The sequence below is a fragment of the Impatiens glandulifera genome, chromosome 1 (assembly GCF_907164915.1).
Source record: "Impatiens glandulifera chromosome 1, dImpGla2.1, whole genome shotgun sequence".
Taxonomy (NCBI): Eukaryota; Viridiplantae; Streptophyta; class Magnoliopsida; order Ericales; family Balsaminaceae; genus Impatiens; species Impatiens glandulifera.
This window is the reverse complement of record NC_061862.1, coordinates 96,946,161-96,972,360: the sequence shown is the minus strand read 5'-3', so window position 1 is coordinate 96,972,360 and position 26,200 is coordinate 96,946,161. Positions and strand designations below refer to the sequence as shown.

At 28.0% G+C, this 26,200-nt stretch overlaps 3 protein-coding genes across 3 annotated transcripts; 1 reads left to right on the top strand and 2 right to left on the bottom strand.

Moving 5' to 3' along the window:
- Positions 1–2,614: 2,614 nt before the first annotated feature.
- Positions 2,615–3,456, top strand: LOC124922430. The gene is made up of 3 exons (XM_047463159.1): positions 2,615–2,756; positions 2,830–3,141; positions 3,221–3,456. The coding sequence occupies exons 1-3, from the start codon at positions 2,654–2,656 to the stop codon at positions 3,301–3,303; spliced, it is 498 nt and encodes a 165-aa protein (XP_047319115.1). The 5' UTR covers positions 2,615–2,653; the 3' UTR covers positions 3,304–3,456.
- Positions 3,457–5,647: 2,191 nt separating this feature from the next.
- LOC124919367 (oxygen-evolving enhancer protein 1, chloroplastic-like) lies at positions 5,648–7,620 on the bottom strand. Its single transcript, XM_047459596.1, has 2 exons — positions 7,325–7,620; positions 5,648–6,578 (listed from the first exon to the last, which is right to left on the bottom strand). The coding sequence occupies exons 1-2, from the start codon at positions 7,559–7,561 to the stop codon at positions 5,820–5,822; spliced, it is 996 nt and encodes a 331-aa protein (XP_047315552.1). The 5' UTR covers positions 7,562–7,620; the 3' UTR covers positions 5,648–5,819.
- A 9,654-nt stretch (positions 7,621–17,274) lies between these two features.
- On the bottom strand, positions 17,275–18,609 carry LOC124919366 (oxygen-evolving enhancer protein 1, chloroplastic). The gene is made up of 2 exons (XM_047459595.1): positions 18,281–18,609; positions 17,275–18,188 (listed from the first exon to the last, which is right to left on the bottom strand). Exons 1-2 carry the CDS (start codon positions 18,524–18,526, stop codon positions 17,430–17,432), a joined length of 1,005 nt encoding a protein of 334 aa, XP_047315551.1. The 5' UTR covers positions 18,527–18,609; the 3' UTR covers positions 17,275–17,429.
- Positions 18,610–26,200: the final 7,591 nt, after the last annotated feature.

Genomic DNA, 26,200 nt, shown 5'->3' with positions numbered 1-26,200 from the left:
TTCTTTTTATGATTTATACTAAATAATTCAGTTGTTCTGGTCAACAAATAGATGTTGAAACTTGTCTTTAAAACCTCATCTCTTGACTTGTATGATTATAAACAACAATATACTGTATACATGACATCTATCAATTATAAAGTTGTTTTTCTTACTCAATTGTATTTGTTGTTGTTAATAAGTGTTAGTGACAATAAACACCATCTCTGAATTAAAGTATTAACGGGAATAAATATCTAGTCTTGAATTGCTAATAATGATGATAAACCATTCTTCATTAAAGTGGTAATATCGATAAATATGTCGTCGCGGATATAAAACAATTGTCGTTAAAGTGGTAACATCGGTGCATAGATAAATTTGACTTGATTTTTAAATTTTTTCTTGTTGACGATTAAAACCGATACACAGAACAATAGAAGAATAAACACCAACAATCAAAATGTACATTTAGATAAAGAAAAATGATTGAAATGATCCGCTCCAATTCATAATCTTACATATATTTTATTTATGTCAAAACACCTCCTGCCTACAAATTTAAATATGTATATAACAAACCAACTAATAAGAGATGATTATAAAAATATTTGAATAAAAGAAAGAAGGATACAAAATCACTAGGAATATTGAATTCGATTGAATCTGAATTTAAATGTGAAATTGTTAATAACTTTTTTTAAAATATATATAACTCCACACATTAATAAATCGGACTATAATATACATGGGCCTCATTTTCATGCTCCTCCAAAATTTGCAGAGATTTATTATTTGTCATATTGTTGTCTATTTACAAGCCTAGTTTAAGGGATAAGCCCATCAAACCAAATGGCTAGAATAACCTCAGATCTTATTATTTATTAATTGGGCATTTGGGGGTAAGAATATTCTTTATGACAAATTGACAACCCAATTCTTGGACCAACTTATAAAGATGATTGATATTATACATTAAATCAATTTTTTACTTTGATTAAAATTGAGTTAAATCTTAAAATTTTATAATTGATAGATTTAAAAAAAACAAGCTAGTCTGATTTAAATAAATGCTTAAACTAGTAAATGTTTATGATTTTAAATTTTAAGAGTTTATAAATAATTTTAATTTTACGATTTATAAAAGTTCGAGTAAATTATGGATTTTTACACGACGTAGAACACGCGAACGGGGAATACCTTACCGAATAATATGGTAGGGCGCTATTCGATGAAGAAAACATACTTTAGGATGAGATTATTTGATTGAATGATGATTAGATTAATAGTTTAATCTGAAATAACTCATTTTCACAAAAACTGATTTAAGAGTCTTTAAATATTTGGAATTCAATTTTTATAAACAAGAAGTAAAGTTAAACTAGGAATCATGACAGGGGCTTGTAAACAGTTAATTAGGTTATTTTAGGATTTTATAAAAAAAATATATTGAAAAATAAGTTATTTGAATTTTTATTTATTAAATTATTATAATGTCCTCTTGTATTTAAAAATAAATTTTTTAAAAATAAAATAAGGGTATTTTAGTATTTAATTGATGAAATGTGTGATTTAATGATTAGAATGACAATAATTTTTAGAGATAAAATTTGTATAAAATTTTAAAAAAAAAATTATGAAAAAAAACCATTATTTTTAAAATACACGGTCCGACCGGCGGTCCGATCGGCGGTTCAACCGGTCCGATCGCGAAACAGTTTGATGGATTGTCCGGTTCTTAACTCCAATACGATAATCTTACGAATCGGTCAAAATTCGGTCCGACCGGACGATTCTAATAGAAAACCGAACCGAAAATTTTCGATTCGAAAGATACAGGTGATTATATAATATTCTTATCTTTTAGTTCTTCTTGTTTTTTTGGTTTGCTCCTTCGTCTGAACCGCGAGCGAAAGTTTTGACATATAAAAAAATAAAACTAAAACCAGATCAGATTTGGGAAGATAGAGAAAGAAAGCGGAGAAAGATGAAAACAAATCAAGTTTGAGTAAGGATAGAGAGAAAATTTTATAGGGAATAACGTGACACAATCTGATTGGCTAAAAAAATAACAAATTTTTTCTATTTTCTTTCTCCTCACCCTTTATTCATTTTCCAATAGTGATAACAATTTTTTTTCTATTTTCTCTCAAATTCCCTCCTCTATCACTCTTCATCAAGTTTTAAATTTTCAATGACTATCATATCTCAGGTCCACCCTTCCTCACTTACAGCATATTATAATTATTTAGGTATAGTTTTAATTTTTAATATTTTAAATTATAAATATTTAATGTGATATTAATTTAATGAACATCATATTTAATTTAATTAATATTTATTTAATTATTTTTATCTATGTCTAAGTGATTATATATATCATCTACATATTAATATAATTAAATTTATTTACTTTTTAAAATAATTAACGGTTGAACCGGTTGAATCGAAGTTCGCTCAAAAAACCAGTTTGATGACCGAAATGGTTTTCAAAACAATGAAAAAAATCAAATCAAACGAGTTCTAGGTGTGTTCTTAAATAAAAATAAAAAATAAAACAGAGTTTGACTTGTAGTGATTTATTCATTATTTTGACATCCTAACTCCTAAATCCTTTGAATCTCTTTAATTATATCCTGAGAACTGCATTGACTTTGAAAACACGAGATCGTAAATGGCGAAATTAGAATCTGGAAGAAGCCAACTGTTCATCGTTTGCTCTCTTCTTATGTCTGCACTCTTTGCTTTCTCTGCATCTGTACAATTAGATGACCCAGGTACGTTTTCTTACTTAAAATGAAAATTAATGAGAATCGATCAAAACCCAATTATGTTTTTCCTTACAATCAGATTGGTACTTTTGGCTTCCCCTTTATGCAACCGCAAGTGTTATAAATTTGGTGAACGCTGTATTTACAAGCAGCATGATGATGATATCAATGAGACAATCGGTCAAGATTACGCTTTGGTTGGGTCTTTTCTTGCTAACAAAGGTTTTGGTTGAAGATTATTTGAAAGGAATCGCAGGTTTTTGGTCATTTGATATGAGGGAGAGAGTTGTCAGAGAGAAATTCGGCTCTGGACTTGTCATTTTCTCCATGGTTTTCTGCTTACAAGCTTTCTCATCATCTTCATCTTCAATTTCATGTTACCCAACAAAAGGCAATCTCTCTTCCTCTCTATTCTCTATTCTCTCCTCTCTGTTTCTAATTGTTCTGAAAACAGTAATTTTGATGAACAGGAATGGCATGTCTAGTGGGTGTTAGTTATGGTATGTCCTTTGTCTTCTATGGGTTTCAGAGGAAGGAGATGAAGTTTATTTGACTGGATTCCATTTGGAAAACACCTTTCTAGATGTCTGAAAACTTTGCTTTCTTTTGCATTCAAGGCTTACATTTCTTTGTGTGAGTTCTTATTTCAGCATAATAAGTTCTTCTTTAAGTTAAGGATCCTTCTAACAGAATGTGTTCAGGATAATTTCATGAAATCCACTTTCAAGTGTAAATAGTCTAATGTTAGGTTATATTTCATTAGGAACATCTTGAGTCAATGAATATGAAGTTCTTACTGACTTCTTTCTCTGAATAAATTATGATTAAAAAAAATTAACTTTATGAGTTTTTTAACACACTTTGTTAAAGATCTTTATGATGTACAAATCTTTGCAAACTTGATATGCTACATGCTATATGATTGATAAAATTGTTTACTCTCCCATTTGATTGTGACCTAGATAAATAAATAATGATGTGATTTAAAGGATTAGTTGATTAACAAAATTCAAATAAACCACATCTTTTTAGGGAGGGGTAATATTTTGGTTAACTTGAAGAAAATATTTATAATTTTTAATGTTTTCAAAATTAAAATAAGGATGGAAATTTGATGAGTTGACCATAACAATCGACTTAAACGTGGAGATGATCCCTTCTTATTTTTCGAACAAAAATACTTTTCGTAGCGTCGCGACGGAATCCTAATTCGTCGAGTGTGCTGTCGAGTAACGCGACAGGGGTATTTTGTCTGAAAAATAGAAAGTGGTCATTTGCGTAATTTTTATTAGGCACGAATAATTTGCACAACAATTATTAGGGTCATTTCATCAAATTTTCCTATTAATAAAGAAAAAACTGGTTAATTATTTTCTATAAATAAATAAATAAAACTGCTGTATATTGAATTTTCATCATTAAAACTTGACACTTCTTAAGTTTGTTTGGTAAAAGGGTATTTTTCAAAACAACACTATCACATGATTGTTAAGTAAAAAAAATTATCAAAATTAAGTAAACTAGCATGTATCTCGTGCATTTGCACGAGTAATAATATAAAAAACCGTGAAAAAAATATTACGGTAAAATTTTTATGGGCGGGTCAACCTACAATCCGACCCATGTATCAATTTACTCTCACATATATCTAAATTAACCAAAGCTCTCGACCCCGACAATCCGGACACTTTAAAAATTAAGCATCATTATATATATATATATATATTAGTTTGTTAAAAAGTTGAACTTATATTGTTAAAATGTCACGCATTTTTCAAATTTTGGGTTGAATTTAAAATATAAAGTGTTATTAGTCTAGTTGGTTAAAATGTTGTATTTGTTTTGTTAAGTTGCATTTGTTTTGTTAAGTTGCATGTTCGAACCATACCTATAACATTTTTAATTTTATTTTTAACCGTTTTAAGTTTATGGCCGGGTCAACCCACAATCCGACCCAAGTATCCATTTATTCTCACATATATCCAAATTAACCACAGCTCTCGACCCGACAATCCGGACACTTTAAAAATTAAGCATCATTATATATATATATATATATATATATATATATATATATATATATATATATATATATATATATATATATATATATATATATATAGATATATATAGATATAGATATATATATATAGATTAGAACTCAAGAACAAAATGAGTTGGAAAGTTTGCTTATCTGTGATTTGGTCAATTTCAATAAAGTTTTTAAAAAAAATTTGTTATCAAAGATTCTTTTTGAAGCCAAATAGCATAAATCTCCGTCATCAAATATAAGAAAATTATTGGGTTGACATTTTAACGGATAATAAGTGTCACTTGAATGTTGTACCGTAAGGAAGTGGAATTGACTCATCATATTTTACTTCATTTCACAACTATTGCTGCCTCCTGGAATCATGAGTCTCCTTTTGGAACTCTATCGGTATCTGTTGGGTCATACCCAAGACCATAACTTGGTTCAGGACTTTTAAGATCGTGAGAATTGGTACTAGTGGGAGTCTCTATTTGTATCATTTTTAGTTGAATACTTTTGTTGAATGTTTCAGTTGAACTGTTAAACCATGAAACCCATTGTGTTTTGTGTCCAAACAAAACAATGTATTCATTTAAATACACTTTCATATTTGTGTCATATTTCTATATTCAAATACATATACAGATGGCCGAAATACACATAGATCAGACAACATGATACATGTCTCTTAGAACTCAATTGAACACTTCATTCAGCAGGAATAATTATTCTTCCATTGGTGCCTTCTTTAAGGTGTATCCAGACCTGACCTAGTTAAGTTCATATTAATCACCTTTTCAAATAGAAACTCATGTAAGTTTGGAGTCAAGTTTTCAGAAATGACTTGTTTTATGAAGATAGAATCTAGATGAACCCATTATCTCAATTCACAACCTTACACTTTATAATGAATTAATACATTATAATATACAATAAAAATACATTATTGAGTTCTTCTCCTTAGAGGTTAAAATAAAAAGAGATCCAAGATGACTCAATTTGATTTGATCACAAAAATAAACTTACATTATTATAATCTATGATTCAATCTGAGCATACCAAACACCTTGAATCTTGACATCCTTTGGAACTTTAGCACCCAAATCAGTATCAGAAGGTTGAATGCTCTCAAACACACCAATTACTTCCCCACTCTCAGGCTTACTCTTGGTAACACTCAAAGTAATCTTTCCCTTTGAAGATGCAACATTCTTCACATTCTCCTTACTCAGTTCCTCCTCATCTCCTCTCCCTCCGGCAGGCAAAGCAACCGCATTATCATAACCGGTAGAACCACCCCTACCCTTTGGGTCCAAGAATGAAGAACCTCTGTAAGAAGGCACCAAAAAGTCTCCTCCGAAGCTTTCTGGTTTTCCGGTTGCAACTAATTGTTTGACAGTGAACAAGAATGGAACTCGTTCCCCACCAGGAAGCTGAACGGTGACTGCAGCATAGTCGATCCCATCTTTCTCCTCGAACTTGACGGTTCCATCGGGGGAGACCTCGAGAGGACCCTCGATCTCATCGAGGGTGTAGGTTAGACGGGTCATGAGCTTCGTGTTTTGAAACTCTGCTGGGGAGTTTTTGGCGATTCCTTCGGCTTTGACTGTGAAAGATGTTGGTTCTAAGCAGAACTTCTTCATTTGATATTTGCCTGCTTTGAAGGAAAATGAGTCTACACCTCCATCAATGGTTGGACATTGGTTAGCTGTTCCTGTTCCTTTCACTTCTAGGTATGTCTTGCTTTGAATTTCATCGAATGTTAGTCTTTTTGGTACTCCTTCGGCTCCGGCTCCCTAAAGAAAGAAAGAAAATCTACATTAAACAAGCGCTTAAATTTCAAATTGTAATTTCAGGGATGGCAAGTTCAGTTCGCCCTGATTACACTAGAATTGAGCTGCATAGGACGTTTTTCTTCGGTATAATGGGATGAGACAAGGATGTTATTTAAATGTCTGTCCCAAAAACTAGAAATACAACAGGGAAACCAAATAATTGACTTATGGTTTGTTTGTATACTTATATTTTCATATTTTGAAAAGAAAGGAAAATGGGATGCACAAAAATAATGTCTTTTGTATAGAAAACAAACCAAGTTGCGCCATGTTTAAAGACAAGCAAAAAAAAACATTAAGAAAACAACATCAGCAAAAGGTTTCCAATCAATTCAATGGATCTCAAACAGTCAAACAGATAGGTATGATAAGCCTCATTGACATCCCTGATCTCATTGTTATAAATAGGAACTACAATTTCGATCAAACCCAAAGAGGATCATGGTAGTCTAACTATGATCCATCGAAAACCTAACATATATAATAAATTGAACAATATTAATTTGTTTCCTCTATGAATTATGATGTAATTCTCTCATTCACAAACTCATTTTTTCACTAATACTAGGATTTTCAACTTTTTTCGAATCTATCTAAGAAATTAGAGCGATCATACACTTTTGATCCTTTGAGTAACACTTCAAACTCTAATCTAATTATAAGAATCAAATTATAATATAACTAGGAATGAAATGTTGAAAATATACCGAAACAACGAGGGCGGAAGTGGCGAGAGCAAATCCGGCAATCTTGGCAGCATCAGTGCACCTTTGGGTGAATTCCTTGAGATCGGATTGAAGAGAAAGTGTAAGTCTGGCCGTACCAGATTCCACTCCAAAGCTCTTGGATAGGGTTTGGGAGGTTCTGAGCTGGACGGCGGTGGTACGAGCCGGGAATGAACCAACCTTGGTTGGCTGCATAAGGGTGGCAGCTGAGGCGGCCATTGTTAATTAATTAATTAAGCTTCTCTGTTTTTTTTGTTTTCTCTTGTTTGTGTGAGAGAGAGTGGTATAGGAGTTGAGTGGGGATGGACGAAATGATGTTGGATAAGTAGATAGGATAAGGTTGTCTTTCATTGGTTAGTTTAAAGTCGTTTGATTATTGGTTCCTAGTTTTTCCACGTGGCAAATGTGTGTGAGTTTTGGGATAATAATTTCGAACAATTTTCTTTTCAAACCAACCTATTTTGTTCATTTATTTTCGAATTAACATAGTTTACTATTTGTTGAGAATTAAAAAAAAGAGTAATGATAGGGGAGCGAAAGATTTGCAGCAAATGTGCAGCCAACCTATGTGGAAGGCTGACTAGGCATGATGACTCAACATTTCAAATTTTATTTATCTTCTCTGGATCATTAATAATTTCTCTCTTTTCTCTTTATTAATAATTTATTTTTTTATCCTTCGATCCTTATTAATAATTTATTTTTATAGTTAATTTGTAAATATATATTTATATATTTTATTATTTAACTTATTTATTTATAAAAAATTTAAAATAATAATAATATGGACAATAACAAACTAAATAAAAATATATATATTATATTTGATAAATTAAGATAATAAAAAATTAAATATAAATATTCTTAATTTTTTTAAATAAATTATTTATCTCCTCTCCCTATATATAATTTATATATTTATTTATTTTTAAAACGAATTATAATATGGAAAATAAATAAATTAAATATATAAATATATAATTTTTAAAATTATATATATTTTTTTACTTAAATTCTTTAATAGTTGTTTTTTCTTTTTTCTCTCTTTAATTTTTTTTTATATTTTATTTTCTTGTAAATTATATTATAAACTTAATTAATTAAGTCAAAATGTTATATATTCTCTCTTCTTATATTATGGTAATAATTTACAATTGAATATTAATATATCATAGTTTAAGTTATATTTAATTTGAATATTAGTATATTTGATTTGAGTTAGTTTTCATTATAACTCATTTTAAAAACTAATAAATAAATAAATAAATTATTAACATATATATGTATATATATTAATAGAGGAGAGAAATAATTAATTAAAAAATTAAGAACTTTTATATTTAATTTTTTATTCTTTTAAATATATATTTATCAAATATAATATATATTTGAAAATATATATTTTGTTATTTTTTATTTAATTTATTACTGTCTCTATTATTATTTTAAATTTTATAAATAAATAAGTTAAATAATAAAATATATAAATTTACAAATTAACTATAAAAATAAATTATTAATAAAGATTAAAGAAGAGATAAAAAATAAATGATTAATAAAAAGAAGAAAGATAAATTATTAATGACCCGGAGAGAGAGGTAAATAAAATTTGAAATGAGTCATCATGTCTAGTCAGCCTTCCACATAGATTCGCTACACATTCGCTGCAAATCTTTCGCTCCCCCTATCATTACTCTAAAAAAAGTTAACATAACATTCCACCGCCATGATCCCCTACTTAAACTTAAAACGATACTAAATGAAATCGAACTCGTAACATTTTGATATCTTAAACCGACTCTTATCACTTGACATATCTTGGTGGGTAATCTAGTTTACTATCTAAACTTAGTTTTTTTAAATTTATTTATTTATTATATTTAAATTCATTATTTATTATTTTTATAAATTTGATATATTTAAATTATTATTTGTATAAATTATTATTTTTATAAATTTAATTATTTATATTTTAATATATTTTAAATTATAAATTTTATAAATTTAATTATTTATATTTTAATATATATATTAACATTTCAATTATTATTTATATATCTTTCAGCATTCTAATAAATAATTGATAAATATTGATAACTTTAAAATATCTTAACCATGATAATATAATAATTAACCATTCATAAAAACGATTATAGTCATCATTTTTTAAATTATTGACGATTTTGCTCAGGACATCGTTGACTACGCCTCGTATGACCTTCTTGACCACACCTCCCACAAATGATGGTCCTTCGTGAGTTATTCATTTCGGTTTGAATACGTTGGCTTTAACCTCGTTGGTTTTTCTCCTTTCTCAAATTTTTATTAAGAATAAGATTACCATATTTCTCTCAATCATGTGCTATTAGGAACGTCGAATATGATTCGTTAGGTATGAGGTGAAAATCATACTGTCACATCATAGAAAGTGTTGTTAGATTGTGATATTTATCGATGTATTGAACTCAATCGAGATTGTACACTATACAACCAACAACTGTATGTTAACATGGAGAGTGATATCGACATTATTTTTCACAAGAACAAAAACATTTACATAGGTCAACGATATGTTTGTTGCCACCTTTCCAAGAACCATTATTCGTTATGTAACGTGCGGTAATCACCTCAAAGATTCCACTTTGCTCATTGTATGGAATAATTGTGTATGCTGATAACTTGCTTTCGATATTTTCAAATAATTTTCTTGATACTTTATAATAAAAATGCTCATTTTAAAGATTATTCAAAGTTTGAGTATATCATTCAAAAATTTAAAGAAATATGATTGTAATCGTTTTTATGAATAATTAATTATTATATTATTTCGGTTAAGATATTTTAAATTTATTATTATTTATTAGAATATTAAAAAAAAAATTATTACATTATATATATAATAATTAAAATGTAAATATACATATTAGAATATAAATAATTAAATTTATAAAAAAATAATAATAATTTAAAATATATATTAAAATATAAATAATAACTTTTTAAAAATAATAATTAAAAATATATATCAAAATATAAATAATTTAATTATACAAATAATAATTTATATATATATATATATATATATAATGAATTTAAATATTAAACTAAATTAATTTAAAAATAAACCAACAAAGTCTAAAGTCTGGAACTGGATTAGTTTGAGAAATTAGTTTGAAAAAGGTTTCCTACATGTCAAATGCTTATAGCTGGTTTATATATATATTCAAGATTAATTGTCAAAAATATTTTTAATGTCATTTTTGGAACTACTAGTCCAATCAATAACCAAATATGTGTTTTTTTTTTCTTTCCAATGAATAAAATTAAGTTTTGGGATAGTGGGGTTTATTTTTTTTTTTTTATATTTAAACTATTTTTAATAATAATAAATTTACAAAATTATTAATGGTATACTAACCTGACTCAATTTCAATTTTCAAGAACAAAAATATATATCATAAATTTTATTACAAAATTATCATAATTAATCTAATTAGATATAATTTTACAAATGGGATCTTTTGTTCCCATCTTTCCTCTCCCCTTTTTTTCTCATGTGAGTGTTAAAATTGAAATATATATATATATATATATATATATATATATATATATATATATATATATATATATATATATATATATATATATATATATATATATATATATATATATTTAAAAGATTTGGTTGTCCCTCCAGGGGAATATGAGAGTAGATAATCCCATTTGATAACACCTAATAAATCAATATATAGGTTAGTTGAATTAATTTATTCTCATTTTTATTTGTTATAATTTATTCAATTTATTTTATTTTTTCATATATATGTTTAATAGTATAGAGACCCACATTTTACATTATACACTTTATAATTTTAAATATATTTTAAGTCAACAATTTTTTTCAAAAAATATTCTTATAAGAACGTTTTGCACGAGAATAAAACAAATAATTAATTTGAAAATAATTAATTTGAAGATAACGTTGTTGTATCAATAAGACTCCAAAATAATTAAATTCTGAACTAATTTAAATAAAATATAAAAATACGTAAAAATATTTAAATGAATTAATTGAGTAAAATAAAACATATTTTTGATAAATTAATTGTGTTTGTGTCTTTGTCTTGCAGATTAAAAAAAATTAAAACACATCAGATATGACCCAAGTCTAACACAACACTCATATCCCAAAAAGAACTCAACCCTAGCATGGACCTAGGCACAATAAAGCACCAAGGAACAAGGTGCAAGGTTAATGCAACATAATGGTCAACCAAGACCGAGAGAGAAGAAAGTGTTCAAAGGATTGAACTTGATCCCTCCTTTCCGCTACGTGCCTTACACTCAAGCCTCACACAACTATTCCAAAGCCCTCCATCTTTTAAATTTTTACCAAGCCTATTACTTAAACCTTCCCATTTCCGAGAAAATAAAATAAATGCTACCTCCCAATATTTGAACGTGCCTTGCGCTCAAGCGTCACAGAACTATTCCAAAGCCCTTCATCTTTTAAAGTTTTACCACGCCTATTACTTGAACCTTCCCATTTGCTAGAAAATAAAATAAATGCTACCTCCCAATATTTGAACGCAGGACCCAAGTTCCCTTTCAATGTCTAAGCCTTACACCATCTTTGCCAGATTCGCACATGTCAAGACTTCTATGTCTATCCAATCCCGAGCTCATGTCCAATGCTTAGACCCCCCAATTCAACGCTCGAATCGGCCCCGCTAGCCTAATGACTTGTTTGCTTCTTCAATTTTAACATTTCTTTTATTTTGTGCATTCAAGTGTTTTAATTAATTTAAAAAAAAATCTCAAAATAATATATAACACCAAAAAAAAATATCAGTTTTAAAAATAACAAAAACAAAATTGAATAAGGACGTGTTTGAATCTTATTTTCTTTTTAAACTAACATTTTGTTTATTTTTTTATGTATCATTTTTTATATACTTTAAACTTATGCTATTTATCAATAAGGTAGACACATATTTTTAGTAACAAATTGATACTAAAATTGACGCATGTTTAGACATAAATTTACCATTATTGACATATTTTAGGATGTAGTAAATAAATAAGATATAAAATTATATTATTTTAAATGATAAAAAATTTAAAATAAAGACACGAATACGTAATAATACACTGAACCTCACTAAAATGGGTGCTTAAACACGCAAAAATATTTTTTTTTACTTAATAAATAAATTAGGACATTCAAAAATTTATAATCATGGATTGAACCATGGGAACTAGAAGGCCGTCAAATTATTGTACACCAAATTAATTCAATTAAAATCCTTGTTTTTTAATATATATTTTAATTCAACTTAATTATTTTATTATGAAATAAAAAAGTAATTAAATATTTTATTTTTTATATTTTTAATAAGATTAATAATTTTAGTTTATATATATATTATTTATAATTATTAAAATTAAAAGATAATTTTAAATCAAATATTTTTAAATATAATTTTATTTTATATTTTTTAATAAGATTACAAATTTTAATTTATAAAAACTTAAATATATTTTATTTTGAATATATATTAAAGACATTATTATTATTAAAAAACTTTAAAATAAAATTATTGTTTCAAATTAATTAATTCTAAATTATTAATATTTATTTAATTGAATTAAAATTTGTTATATTATTAAAAAAATTATTATTTAAAAATATTTGATTTGAAATTATTTGTTAATTTTAATAATGATAAATAAAAATATTAATCTTATTAAAAAAACAAAATAATAATTTGAAAATATTTTATTAGTTTTATTTATTTATTATTAAGTTAAATTAATATATATATATATATATATATATATATATATATATATATATATATATATATATATATATATATATATATATATATATATATATATTAAACCAGAACATTAATAAAATGTTATTGTTGCATAGTGGGTTTTAAATGACTATACCAAATCATATAGTCACAACTTCTAAATGTTTCCTAAGTCTTATATGTTCACAAATTACTATTTTATAATATTAGCATTCTTATCTCGATTTAAAACAATTAAAGTCTCAAATTAATTTTTAAAAGTTTATCGTTTTACAATTAAAGAAAGGTGAACAAGTATGGTTTAAGTAGACACAACAACAATAATTAAACTTTATTATTTGAAGTTTATAGTTTTAATATTTTACCAATTAATACAATTTTATTGAAATAAAAAAAATTATATTTACAAATAAAAAAATTACTTATTCAAATAAATGAATTCACAAATAAATTTTATACTATATTTTTAGTATATTAGTTTGTTATTGTTTTTTAAATTAATTTTATATTTAATTATAAATATATAAATAATAATATATAACTAATATTTTTAAAAACAAATTTTTACGATTTAAAATAAACCCTAATTTATAAACGATTTTAAGTAAAATTGATTTGGACTGTTTAGGTGTTTTTTATTATTATAAAATATATAATGTTGGGAGATAATTATGATATTTTTTAAAATTAGATACTCAATTATATATATATATATATATATATATATATTAATTACATATTTTTTTTAAGATATTGTGAATTTTTTTTTTTATTATATAAGACAATTTCCAACCGAGTTACATACTCATATTCAAAATGAGATTTCACTCTCAACTGTATAAATATACCTAAAATGATATTTCTCATTTTTCTCTCTCAAAGCACACAAACATATCATTCTTTTATTTACATTTCAGTTCTTAAACTTTTATTTAATTAATTTTATACATTAAATTTATTTATATAATTAATTTATATAAGCTATTTATATTTTAATTTTTTTATATTTTAATTTGTTTATATTTTTAATTTTATCCTATATTTTATATTAAACTTATTTATATAATTATTAATTTAATTCATTTATATAATTTTTTTATATAACATAAATTTATAATAATGTTTCAGATTTATAATAATAAATTTTTATAATTAATTTATAATTAAATTTAAAATAATTAGACAATATTATAATATTATGATGTAATTTATAAGTTCCTAAAATATTAAAATATATGAGGTAATATTAAAAAGTTTTTAGATGTAAAGAAGAACATTATAAGAATATTCTTTTAGGTTTGAGAATGGGAAGAATGTCAATTTTATGCATCTAGTTGAGACAATGTGTCAAATTTATATATTAAATATCAAAATTCTATTTATACCTATTAACTTGTTAAGAGAGATATCAATATTATTCAAATTAACAGAAATATATAAAGGACGTTAAAATTTTACAAGATCTATATCAACGTATTCCTTTTTTAATATTCACCGTTTTAATTATTTTTCTATTCATACAAATTATAATTGACACTAAATAACTCTTTCTCTGTCATTCGCTTTTACCATCGTCTCTCCCATCCAACTTTTACAGTAGTCTCTCAAATCACTCCATCCTTTATCGTCGTTTTACACAGGTCTACTCGGCTTCCACCTCTTGGGAGCTTATTTAGGTCACTTCCAATGACTGATCTGAAACTATTTTTACCCTAAAACAAATTATATTTCAATGATCAGAACATGTCTTTGAATTCGTTCATCCTCGACTGTCCAATCATACATCTTCTTACCGCATATCGGCTCCCCTTTCACCAATACGCCATCTTCCCAAAACAAATCCAGAGTGAAGACATTCCCTCCGTGACTCTATGAGCAAAGACAAAAGTTGGGACCCTCTCGGTCGCAAACTCGTTCATTAAAAGCGGAGCAATTCGGTAGTCCGACAAGTGCCGTTCCAATTCAGTCAAATTTAATAAAGTTCATTAATCGACAATGTTTTTTCCCAATCGATTCGGGGAGGATTCGAAAACAACGATTTTGGGTTAGGCTGGGGAGGCTTCTGTCACAGCAACAAAGGTGTAGGGTTTTACTGGAAAAGAACTCGGTCACAACGATAATGGTTTAATGTTTGGCTGAAACATAATTGGGAAAGACTGTGAGAGATACAAATTTAGAAATGAAAAGAAAGAAGGAATGAAGTTACAAGGGTTAAGAGGTTGGGATATGAAAATGATTAATGTTTGTTTAATAAAATGTTAAAAAAAAGAATAAAAAAATAACAGCTAGACAAACTTTTAACAGCGTTAAAATATTTCTGTTAATAGGAATAAAATTGAGACATTTTGACAATTTAATATATATAAATAGAATTTTGATACTTAATAGATAAATTTGACACCTTGCTCTAACTTGATACATAAAATTGACATTCTTCCTGTTTGAGAATGATTTTTTCGGTTGGAGAAGAATTACTGTTTGATATGACATTTACACCAAAATAAGTTTGAAAATTGGTTTTTCAATTAGAAATGGTCTAAGATGTAACGTTTTATACACCATTCATTAATTAATAATATTTTTCTTGTTAGTTATTATCTCAAACTCAAAGTATAGAAGATTTTTCTACAGTGATTGTTGTGTATTGGAGTAGAGATTCTTGTCTTAGGTTCCTCCTTAAATTAGCTTTATTTGTTTAATTTTTTTTAAACCAGTCTCTTTTACTATTCAAATTCTTAACTCGGTATATATTATTTTTTTTATTAATATAATAACTTTTTATTAAATATATTAAATATTTAATTATTTAAATTATTATTTTTTATATTCTAATAAATATTATCGGCACCTCTATAAATAATTAATATATTGTTTCTAAACCAGTTTTTTTTTTGTTATCATTTTAAAACATCTTTATACAAATTTTTATAAATTAAATTTTTTCTTCTTACCAAATATTTATTATAAATTATTGATTACAAACATATCGTCGACCTACGTAGTAGATGATTTTGTTCTCGTGGAAAATCGTGTCGATATCACTCTCCATATTTGCATATAGTTGCAAGCTATTTAATATGGAAGCTTGATTGGACTCAATATATTGAGTCATATCACAATTTGACAACACATTCTATGATGTGACAATATGAATTTCATCCCATGCCTAACTAAGCATATTGGACGTTCCTAGTGCATGATTGGAAAAAATATGGTAATCTCATTCTAATGAAAATTTGGAAAATGAGAAAAATAAACGAGGTCAAAGTCAACATATTCAAACTGAAATGGACAATTTACGAAGGATCATAATTTGTGGGAGTGTGGCCAAGAAAGTCATACGAGACGTAGTAAACGATGTTCTCAACAAAATCATCGATTTAAAATTATTAAGTTGTTGTATTTGTTTCACACATTTTATATTGTTTTATCGTTATCTTAAATGTCTTTTATTTTTATAATTTGCATGTATCATTTATAAAAATAAAAGTCATTATATTGAAATAATTAAATTAATTATATATTAATTATTTATAAAGGTGATAATAATATTTATTATATTATAAAAATAATAATTTAAATAATATAATATATAATATATATTTAATAATAAGTTAATATATATATATATATATATATATATATATATATATATATATATATATAAATTAAACAAATAAAATTAATTTGAGAAATTGAATTTCAAATTAGACCACTTTCACAATGCACTCCTCCTAGATGAATTATTAAACAAATAGAACTAATTGATATGCTAATGTTCCTCTTGTTAGGTTGGTTATTAAGATTCATCCCATGTCCACTAAAAACATGAGTTATTGAGCTATATCACTAAACTAAATAAAATTTGAAAAATATTAAGATCCATATAAATAAATTCAAAATCACACAGCTTGTAAATGTCTGTAATCAATGATCCAACAATTGGATTATAGATCAAATTTGTTTAGTATGTATTCCTTCACCAAGCTTTTAGTCACATCAAAACATGGGAAGGATTAAGTTCATATTCAAATCCTAATCCGAAATCTATGCTAGCCATTATATGAAAAGTAGCTTTGGAATCCAGATTCAGAAATGGCTTGACAAATTTCATGATAGTAGTTGTTTTTTAAGACAAGACTTGATATTATACAATGAAAATGAGAATACATTCAATTCACTTCTCCAAGGAGGTCAATATAAAGATTGGATTGGATTTGATCACAAAATTAAAACTTGGAGGGGAATGATGACATAATTATAATCTATGATTCAATCTGAGCATACCAAACACCTTGAATCTTGACATCCTTTGGAACTTTAGCACCCAAATCAGTATCAGAAGGTTGAATGCTCTCAAACACACCAATTACTTCTCCACTCTCGGGCTTACTCTTGGTAACACTCAGAGTAATCTTTCCCTTTGAAGATGCAACATTCTTCACATTCTCCTTACTCAGTTCCTCCTCATCTCCTCTCCCTCCCGCAGGCAAAGCAACCGCATTATCATAACCGGTAGAACCACCCCTACCCTTTGGGTCCAAGAATGAAGAACCTCTGTACGAAGGCACCAAAAAGTCTCCTCCGAAGCTTTCTGGTTTTCCGGTTGCAACTAATTGTTTGACAGTGAACAAGAATGGAACTCGTTCCCCACCAGGAAGCTGAACTGTGACTGCAGCATAGTCGATCCCATCTTTCTCCTCGAACTTGACGGTTCCATCGGGGGAGACCTCGAGAGGACCCTCGATCTCATCGAGGGTGTAGGTCAAACGGGTCATGAGCTTCGTGTTTTGAAACTCTGCTGGGGAGTTTTTAGCAATTCCCTCGGCTTTGACTGTGAAAGATGTCGGTTCTAAACAGAACTTCTTCATTTGGTATTTGCCTGCTTTGAAGGAAAATGAATCGACCCCTCCATCAATGGTTGGACATTGGTTAGCTGTTCCTGTTCCCTTTACTTCTAGGTATGTCTTGCTTTGAATTTCATCGAATGTTAGTCTTTTCGGTACTCCTTCTGCTCCGGCTCCCTAAATATTCAAATAATAAGTAATGGGTTATGGGTACGAGTTATTATTATAAAGAATGAATCTTTCAAATCTAATTTTGAATCCGATCATACCGAAACGACGAGGGCTGACGTGGCGAGAGCGAATCCGGCGATCTTGGCAGCATCAGTGCACTTTTGGGTGAATTCCTTGAGATCGGATTGGAGAGAAAGAGTAATTCTGGACGAACTAGATTCGAGTCCGAAGGTCTTGGAGAGGGTTTGAGAGTTTCTGAGCGGGACGGCGGTGGTTCGAGACTGGAAGGAGGCAACCTTGGATGGCTGCATAAGGGTGGCAGCTGCTTGTAGTGAGGCAGCCATTGTTAAGCTCTGTTTTTTTCTTCTTCTTCTTCTCTTGTTTGTATGAGTGAGAGTTAGAGAGAGAGGTATAGGAGTGATGAGTGGAGGCAAATAAGTTTCGGTTTGGTGGGGATGGACGGAATTGCTGTTGGATAAGGGGATAGGATAAGGTCGTCTTCTCCATTGGTTGTTTTAAAGATTGTTGCTTTACTGGTTCATGGATTTGCCACGTGGAAAACATGAATTGCTTCTTTTTTTTTTATCTTAGGGCGATTTTAATAATGATGATGTATTTTCCTATTAAGATTTAGAGTTTAATTGGTAGTTTCTTTTTTTGTTGGTTTTATTCTGATTTTAAAATTGAATATTACAAATAAGTTTGATAAGGTTGTGATGAGGGATATCAATTTAATCTTGATTGGTATTTGAACAAATTAAGAATACTGCTGGCCAATATTAATCAAGAAAAACACCATTGGAAAGAGAAGTAAATGACATGAATTGATCAAGTTAAGTTACAAAGTTTTCATCCAATTATAAACCCTATTAGTTTTACTAAACTAATAAATAACTTATATTTTAATTTAATACAATTCAATCAATATAAAATAAAATAGTAACTCAAACTCATTAAATTAATATAAAAGTTTCAAATAATTATTTGGATACTCCGAACTCAAAATTCAAAATGAACAATTTACAAATGAGTTGATATATGTTGCAATTTTATAAAACCATATTACAATCAATGTCAAAATGTTTTGTTTGCTCAAAAGACAAGTTTTTAGTTTGTTTTTTTTTAATAAAAGAGAATTAACATAACACCTCACGGTCATGATTCTCCGCTTCAACTCAAAACACTTTCGAATGGTCAAAACACTTCCGGATGGAAACATGGTTTTTAGTAGTTAGAGTGAATGAAATGAATAATATAGAGAATACCATAATAAGAGATGATAAACTCTAAAGAGTTACATTATTATTAAATTTTTTATTAACATTTACATATATTAATATTTATAATAAAAAATTAGTAAATGAAAAATTGCAAGTAATTAACATTTAATGATGACTTTTTTGGTTTATGTGTAGATGAAACCAATAGTCTCTTTGGAAAAACTCAAAAGTCTATTGAGAGATGAGTAATTGATCTATTACTCTTGATCCTTGAATATTGATGATATTTTAGCATTTAATACTTTCTCTCAAACAAAAGGAAATGGTAAACATCGTGAGTTTATTACGTAATAAGGCAAAATGGTTTGAGTCAAGTCATTTGGTGATAATATTAACCAATTGATCATCAATATATATGTATTTGATAATGAGAGATTTCATGGACACCGAGTAATGATGTGGGACGAATGAAGAGCCCATGGTTGACATCCAATTTTCAATTGGTAATTATTTTCTTGACTTTAACCATCGATAATGATTTCTCGACTTTTACAGTCTATAATAATTTTCTCGACTTTAACAGTCGGTAATGATGTTTTTGACTTTTAACAGTCGGTAATATTTTTTTGACTTTTAACAGTCGGTAACAATTTTCACGACTTTTAACAGTCAACATCGACTTTAATAATAGGTAAAAAAATATTAAAGTTGTGATCAACTTTTATAGTTGGACATATGTATAAAATGTGAGATGGCGAGAGGGAATAAGTTTGATGGTAGTGAAAACTAAGATGTTGAGAATGATGAGATTCTAATAATATGTGATGGTAAACTTGAAAATATTGAGAAAATGATGGTGGATAAGAGAAAATATAAGTGTATGATCAACATCACCAATCAGATCGAGAATGTATTTTTTTTGGTTAACATAAAAATCATTTTTGGTTTGTGCAATTTCAAGACCGAGAAATAACTTGACTTTTCCGAGGTCTTTTATGGTAAATTTTAAATTAATAAAATATTTTACCATGAAATTTCAGCCAGACCATTTCCAGCCATAAAAAATCATCATTAGTGACAATAAATTAAGTTTGTTATATAAAGACCATGATCATGCTCTTAATCATTTTGCAAATAAACTTTCAAACTTAAACCATATAAGTTTTTTTATTAAATTTACGAACTTAACTTTTTAATCAAAATATACACCCTAAAGAAGTTTTATATAATTTTTCTCATGTCATGAAAAAAAGTATTATATATATCAATTTGAAGTTAATGTCATCGTTTAAAGGCAATAAGAGAAAATAAAAAACAACTGGAATTATTTTAGCAACAGGTACAAAACATTGATTAAAAATTCAATTACATTCTTTTGATTAAAATGTGCTTTATATTTTGTTTAAACCACCATCAAAGTTTAATTTTGTTTTGAAAATCCAGCGATAAACAATAGCTTTTTTCCTTTCTTTTATGGTTAAAGTTGTAATTTTTCAAGTCAAGCTAAAGTGTCATGGCTTGAATTCAGTCAAAAATTTTTGAAGCCTCTAAAAAATATTGTGGTGTGTAAATATGATCAATATTAGAAAGAAAATTAAATATATTCATAGTCTAATGAATAATTTATAAGTATGAGGAGTGTATTTATTGAAATATGTGAATCCAACCTCAACATGATTTACCTCAAAATCTTTCAACTATGAAGGTGAATGTTTTTTTCATAAATTTCTTCTTTTTTGATGAAAATTTTTTATGGACAAAAAGAGAATGAACTAAATCAAGTAAGAAACAACATCTGAATAATTGATAAAACTAATTGGTGATAAGATAATTGTGACTCAAATTGAAAATAACGTTCAAGCAAATCAAGTGAACTGTCACAAATAACTTTATGTGTTTTATCATCATCAAAATATATTTTATTATAAAAAATAATATATGATTCACAACTATTATGAGCATATGTTGTCTTAGGTGGATTGTGAGTTATGTTTTAATATGAAAATGTTGTTAAAATTTTTAATCAAGATCATTATTCTTTAATTTATTATAATTTTTAATCAAACTCTTTATTATAAGTCTATAATTTTAATATTCTATGTCGATAAATTGAGATAAATTGTAGTTACGGAAACATACCTAGATTTGTAATGAAGAATGGTTCATTAAGTCGTTCTTCATCGTTCTTCAGATTTTCTCTCGATCTTGGATCTCCCAATTCTAGATCTAAACCTAGATCGGAATATCTGATGCGGGTCGAGTTTAGGCCTTTCAACCCTCTATCAATATTCCTTGAAAAATTGTAAATATTATCGCGAAACTGAAGAATATTAAAATTGTAAATATCTGATGGTGATCGTGAGCGTGCTCATTGATACATCTTAAAAAATTGTCACGAAGCTGAAGAATATTAGAAGTAAGTGTATCGATTTCATTATTAAGTATGTATTTAGTACTTTTAGTAATAATTTAATCTAACATTTGCGCCGTGATTTAATGCAATCGTGTCAACCTAATTTCCAATGAAGATCGGGATAAACAATACGTTAGATATTTCCAAAAAAGAGTATGTGATCGTCTCAACAATTTCTTTTTAGTAGATGACAATGAGTTTAACAACAATTTTTATTGAATAGGTGGAGCAATTAAACGCTGAATCCGATAGAACAACAAATCTTAGGATTTTAGGAGGTGGGCCTACAATGTATTGCAAAGAAATATAACCCCGTGCAAAATAAATGAGTACAAGCTTAACACTGAGAAACAAGACGAGAGTTTGACCACCCATAATAGCGGAGTTTTGGATTTTGGTAATAATGGGGCCAAGACAATTAATTACTATGGAGTGCTCAATGAAATCATAGAAGTGATTCTCTTCAAATGTAGATGGTTTGTTGTTCATCACAAAGATCGTGGTATTAAAGTTGATAAGTATGGTTATGTTAGTATAAATGTCAACAGGACTCTACAAACTCAAATAAATGAACCATTGATAATAGCAAGCCAAACACAACAAGTATTTTACTCTACAGATATGGCATCAAGGCTTAGATGGAAAATTATGACACCAATAAATCCTCGTTACTCTAATTAAGGTTGAATTGTTTCTATTTAGGGTTTACTTGTATATTTTTCTTATAAACGTTACATTATATATTTGCAGCGATCATGGCACCTAAAGGGAGAGTAGTAGGTAAGGGTTTTGGCAGCCAGCTAGCGGACCTCGTGCAAAGGACATATGAGCATTCAGAGGACCCTCTAGAACTTCTTAACTCTATCGGGGACCTTGATTTGGACAGTATAATAGGTATTGATGATGGCATGAACGTTGGTGGTGTACCGAACACAAACCTCGATGATGATGAAGATGAGACACAACCCCCGTCTGAGGAGCAAGATGGAGGTACCGATGTTTGATTATGTAATTTGTTATGACCTTATATAATTTTGTGTTTAATTTTAGGATCTTCTTTGAGAAGGAGACGGGGTAAGAACAAAAATAATGTAGTTGGTAGGTTGCAGGCTAGGCAGAAGATGACTCTACATTTTAACCTGATAGATGGTAAGCCAATGTGCGAGAATAGGACAGTATGGTCGAGGCAAATTGGGAGTGTCATTCGAGATTCAAATGCACTTCCTCATAGAACCTTGTGTTAGACGGACCTGAGCTCCACATAACTAGATCACATATGGATGACTATCATAGTAAGTTATTAGTTTTGATGTATTAATCGCAATCTATAATTGTATTTTAATATTAAGTTGTTGACTTTTTAGGATCCTTTCGAGGATGTGGGAGAGGACATCAACACCTATCGCCGCCAATGGCTACATTACGCAAAACAATTATGGGATAGATGGAGATGTCAATGGAACACCATGTACGTTAGAGCTCGTGATGGTGACGATGCAACGATTAGGGCCAAACCCCCTCCAGAGATCGCCCTTAGTGATTGGCATTATCTTCTTGATCGTCGCTTTTTCACTCCGAAGTTCAGGATAAGTTTATATTTTTTTTAAAAGCCCTTACATTAATAATTTATTAAACACAAATCTTTTCTTATTTGCAGAAAACAAGTAATGTGAATTCGAGTAATAAGTCACATGTTGTGTACAAGAATCATGCGGGCATCATCTCATTTTCTCAAGTCGAGAGACAAATGGTGCGTTTAATCATTGCATATGAAGTTTCCAATGTTATTACATTTTTATTATAATGTCAATTACTAAATTTGTACAGGATAAGACTACCGAAACCTTGCCAAATTTTACTGACTTATTTCTCCTCACTCATACAAAGAAACCAACTCTACAAGATCCAACTCTAAAGATCCCCCCTATTATTCAAGAAAAAGTGGTAAGTCGTGTTTATTAGTTTACTTTATTTTATGTTTGTAATCAAATGTAATTTGTGTTTAAAGACTGCGTTGCGAACTGTTATAGAAGAAGACCTGAGTAGGAATGAGCTTTAGTTGACTAAGTACGCGTTCGGTTCTTAGGGACATGGGCAAGTCATCGGTATGGGCTCCGGTGTCACACCTACATCTTTTAGAGTAGATGCTTGTGGGGGTTCTTCTAGCACTCCGCGTAGTGACACGCAACAGATCCGTGAGGAAAATCGAGTTTTACAAGAGGAGATATAGAAAATGCGAGAGGAGCGTGAAGCTGAGAGACTCTAGTCATGGAGAGAGCACGAGGAAGTACTAATGGAGCGTGAAGAAGCAAAAAGGAAGAGACAACGATTAATACAAGAGCGTGATCAAATGCAAAATGATATGATCGAGATGAGGGAGCAGATGGCCTTCTTATTATCCATGTATCCTAATAACTCTCGCCGTCCACGTCTCTTTGCCCCTCCCACTTGAGGGAATGATATGTGGTTATTGAATTCTGGTTAGTTTATGATTTATTTAGATTGATGAATTGATGATTGTGGATTTATGATTGTGGTTTTTGGAATGATGATTGTGGTTTATGGATTGATGATTGTGATTTTTGGATTATATTAATGGTTTTGGCAAAATAGTTTTAGATTATTATTGTTTACATAGGTGCAAAATATGAAATATTAAAAAAAACAAAAAAAACGATTATGTTTTTTAGTAACTGTATTAAGTTTGAAGAAACCGTTACTATTAATATATCAGTAACATTATTAAACATAAGAAAATTGTTACTATTAATATATCAGTAACGGTATTAAACATAACAAAATTATTACTATTAATATATCAGTAACGGTATTAAACATAACAAAATCGTTACTATTAATATATCAATAATGGTATTAAACATAACAAAATCGTTACTAATACTTTATCAGTAACAATTTTACTTTGTTAAAACCCTTATTAATGTTAGTATTAGTAACGGTTGTGTAGTCGTTACTAATATGAGTTTCAGTAACGGGTTTTTCGAAAGCCCTTACTAATACTAGAAGAGTATCAGTAACGCTAGTCTTTGTAACGAATAATAACAACGATAAATGTCGTTATAGAATGTCATCAGTAACAGTTTTAGGGGCTTTTAGTGACGGTTTTCACCCTTACTAATACTCATTTTTTTACTAGTGATGACTAATTGATAAAACTAATTGGTGATAAGATAATTGTGACTCAAATTGAAAATAATGTTCAAGCAAATCAAGTGAACAGTCACAAATAACTTTATGTGTTTTATCATCATCAAAATATATTTTATTATAAAAAATAATATATGACTCACAACTATTATGAGCATATGTTGTCTTAGGTAGATTGTGAGTTATGTTTTAATATGAAAATATTGTTAAAATTTTTAATCAAGATCATTATTATTTAATTTATTAGAAATTTTAATCAAACTCTTTATTATTTAAGTTTATAATCTTAATACTCTATGTCGATAAATTGAGATAAATTGTAGCTACAGAAACATACATAGATCTGTAATGAAGAATGGTTCATTAAGTCGTTCTTCAGAATTTCTCTCGATCTTGGATCTCCCAATTCTAAATCTAAACCTATATCGGAATATCTTATGTGGGTCGGGTTTAGGTCTTTCAACCCTCTATCAATATTCGTTGAGTGTTCTTGAGAGTGAATAAGTCTTCTTTTTTAGTCTAATTAGGTAAAATTAGATGGTAGGCTTTCTATATGGATTTGGGACCTAACTAACATGACCATTTACTATTCGGCCCATTAAAGAAATAATAATGATATTTCTACTTATATACAAATATATCCTCATATTTAAGATAAATGTCTAAATAATCCCATAACCTTTATACTTTAATAGATCACTTTAATTTGCTTAATCTTTATTATGACAATAACTAATATATCACTACTAAATAATATATGTATCCAAATGATAGAATTAATTCTAACCAATCCCACTTGGGTCATATTTTTTTTTTCAATTGAATATTATGACCTTAAAAACTCAAAATATTGTTATCATTTTCATTTATATCAATCTCATTCATTAATTATATATAGGATTAAAGCGATTTTTATTATATTAGTTCATAACTAAACCCTTAATAGTCACATATGTTAATACAATCAAATGATAAATTAAATATAGGTGTGTAGTGTGGATTAACATGTATTGTAATATTTAACATGTCTAATATCAAATAGTCTATTTTTTATAGATATCAATCTCAATAACTTTATAATCTTGATTTCTTTGTAAACTGAATCTTTAATGTCCACATAAATTTCAAATTATATTAAGCATCACAATACAAACTCTCACTAAAGTTATATATCATCTAAACATGCAATACTCATATGAACAAAATGTTCATACAAG

Coding starts and splice junctions, on each gene's coding strand:
- LOC124919367 (XM_047459596.1), bottom strand. CDS start 7,561: ATGGCCGCCTCAGCTGCCACCCTTATGCAGCCAACCAAGGTTGGTTCA. Junction 6,579..7,324: donor CTTCCGCCCTCGTTGTTTCG/GTATATTTTCAA, acceptor TTCTTTCTTTAG/GGAGCCGGAGCCGAAGGAGT.
- LOC124922430 (XM_047463159.1), top strand. CDS start 2,654: ATGGCGAAATTAGAATCTGGAAGAAGCCAACTGTTCATCGTTTGCTCT. Junction 2,757..2,829: donor TGTACAATTAGATGACCCAG/GTACGTTTTCTT, acceptor CCTTACAATCAG/ATTGGTACTTTTGGCTTCCC. Junction 3,142..3,220: donor TTCATGTTACCCAACAAAAG/GCAATCTCTCTT, acceptor TTTGATGAACAG/GAATGGCATGTCTAGTGGGT.
- LOC124919366 (XM_047459595.1), bottom strand. CDS start 18,526: ATGGCTGCCTCACTACAAGCAGCTGCCACCCTTATGCAGCCATCCAAG. Junction 18,189..18,280: donor CGTCAGCCCTCGTCGTTTCG/GTATGATCGGAT, acceptor TTGAATATTTAG/GGAGCCGGAGCAGAAGGAGT.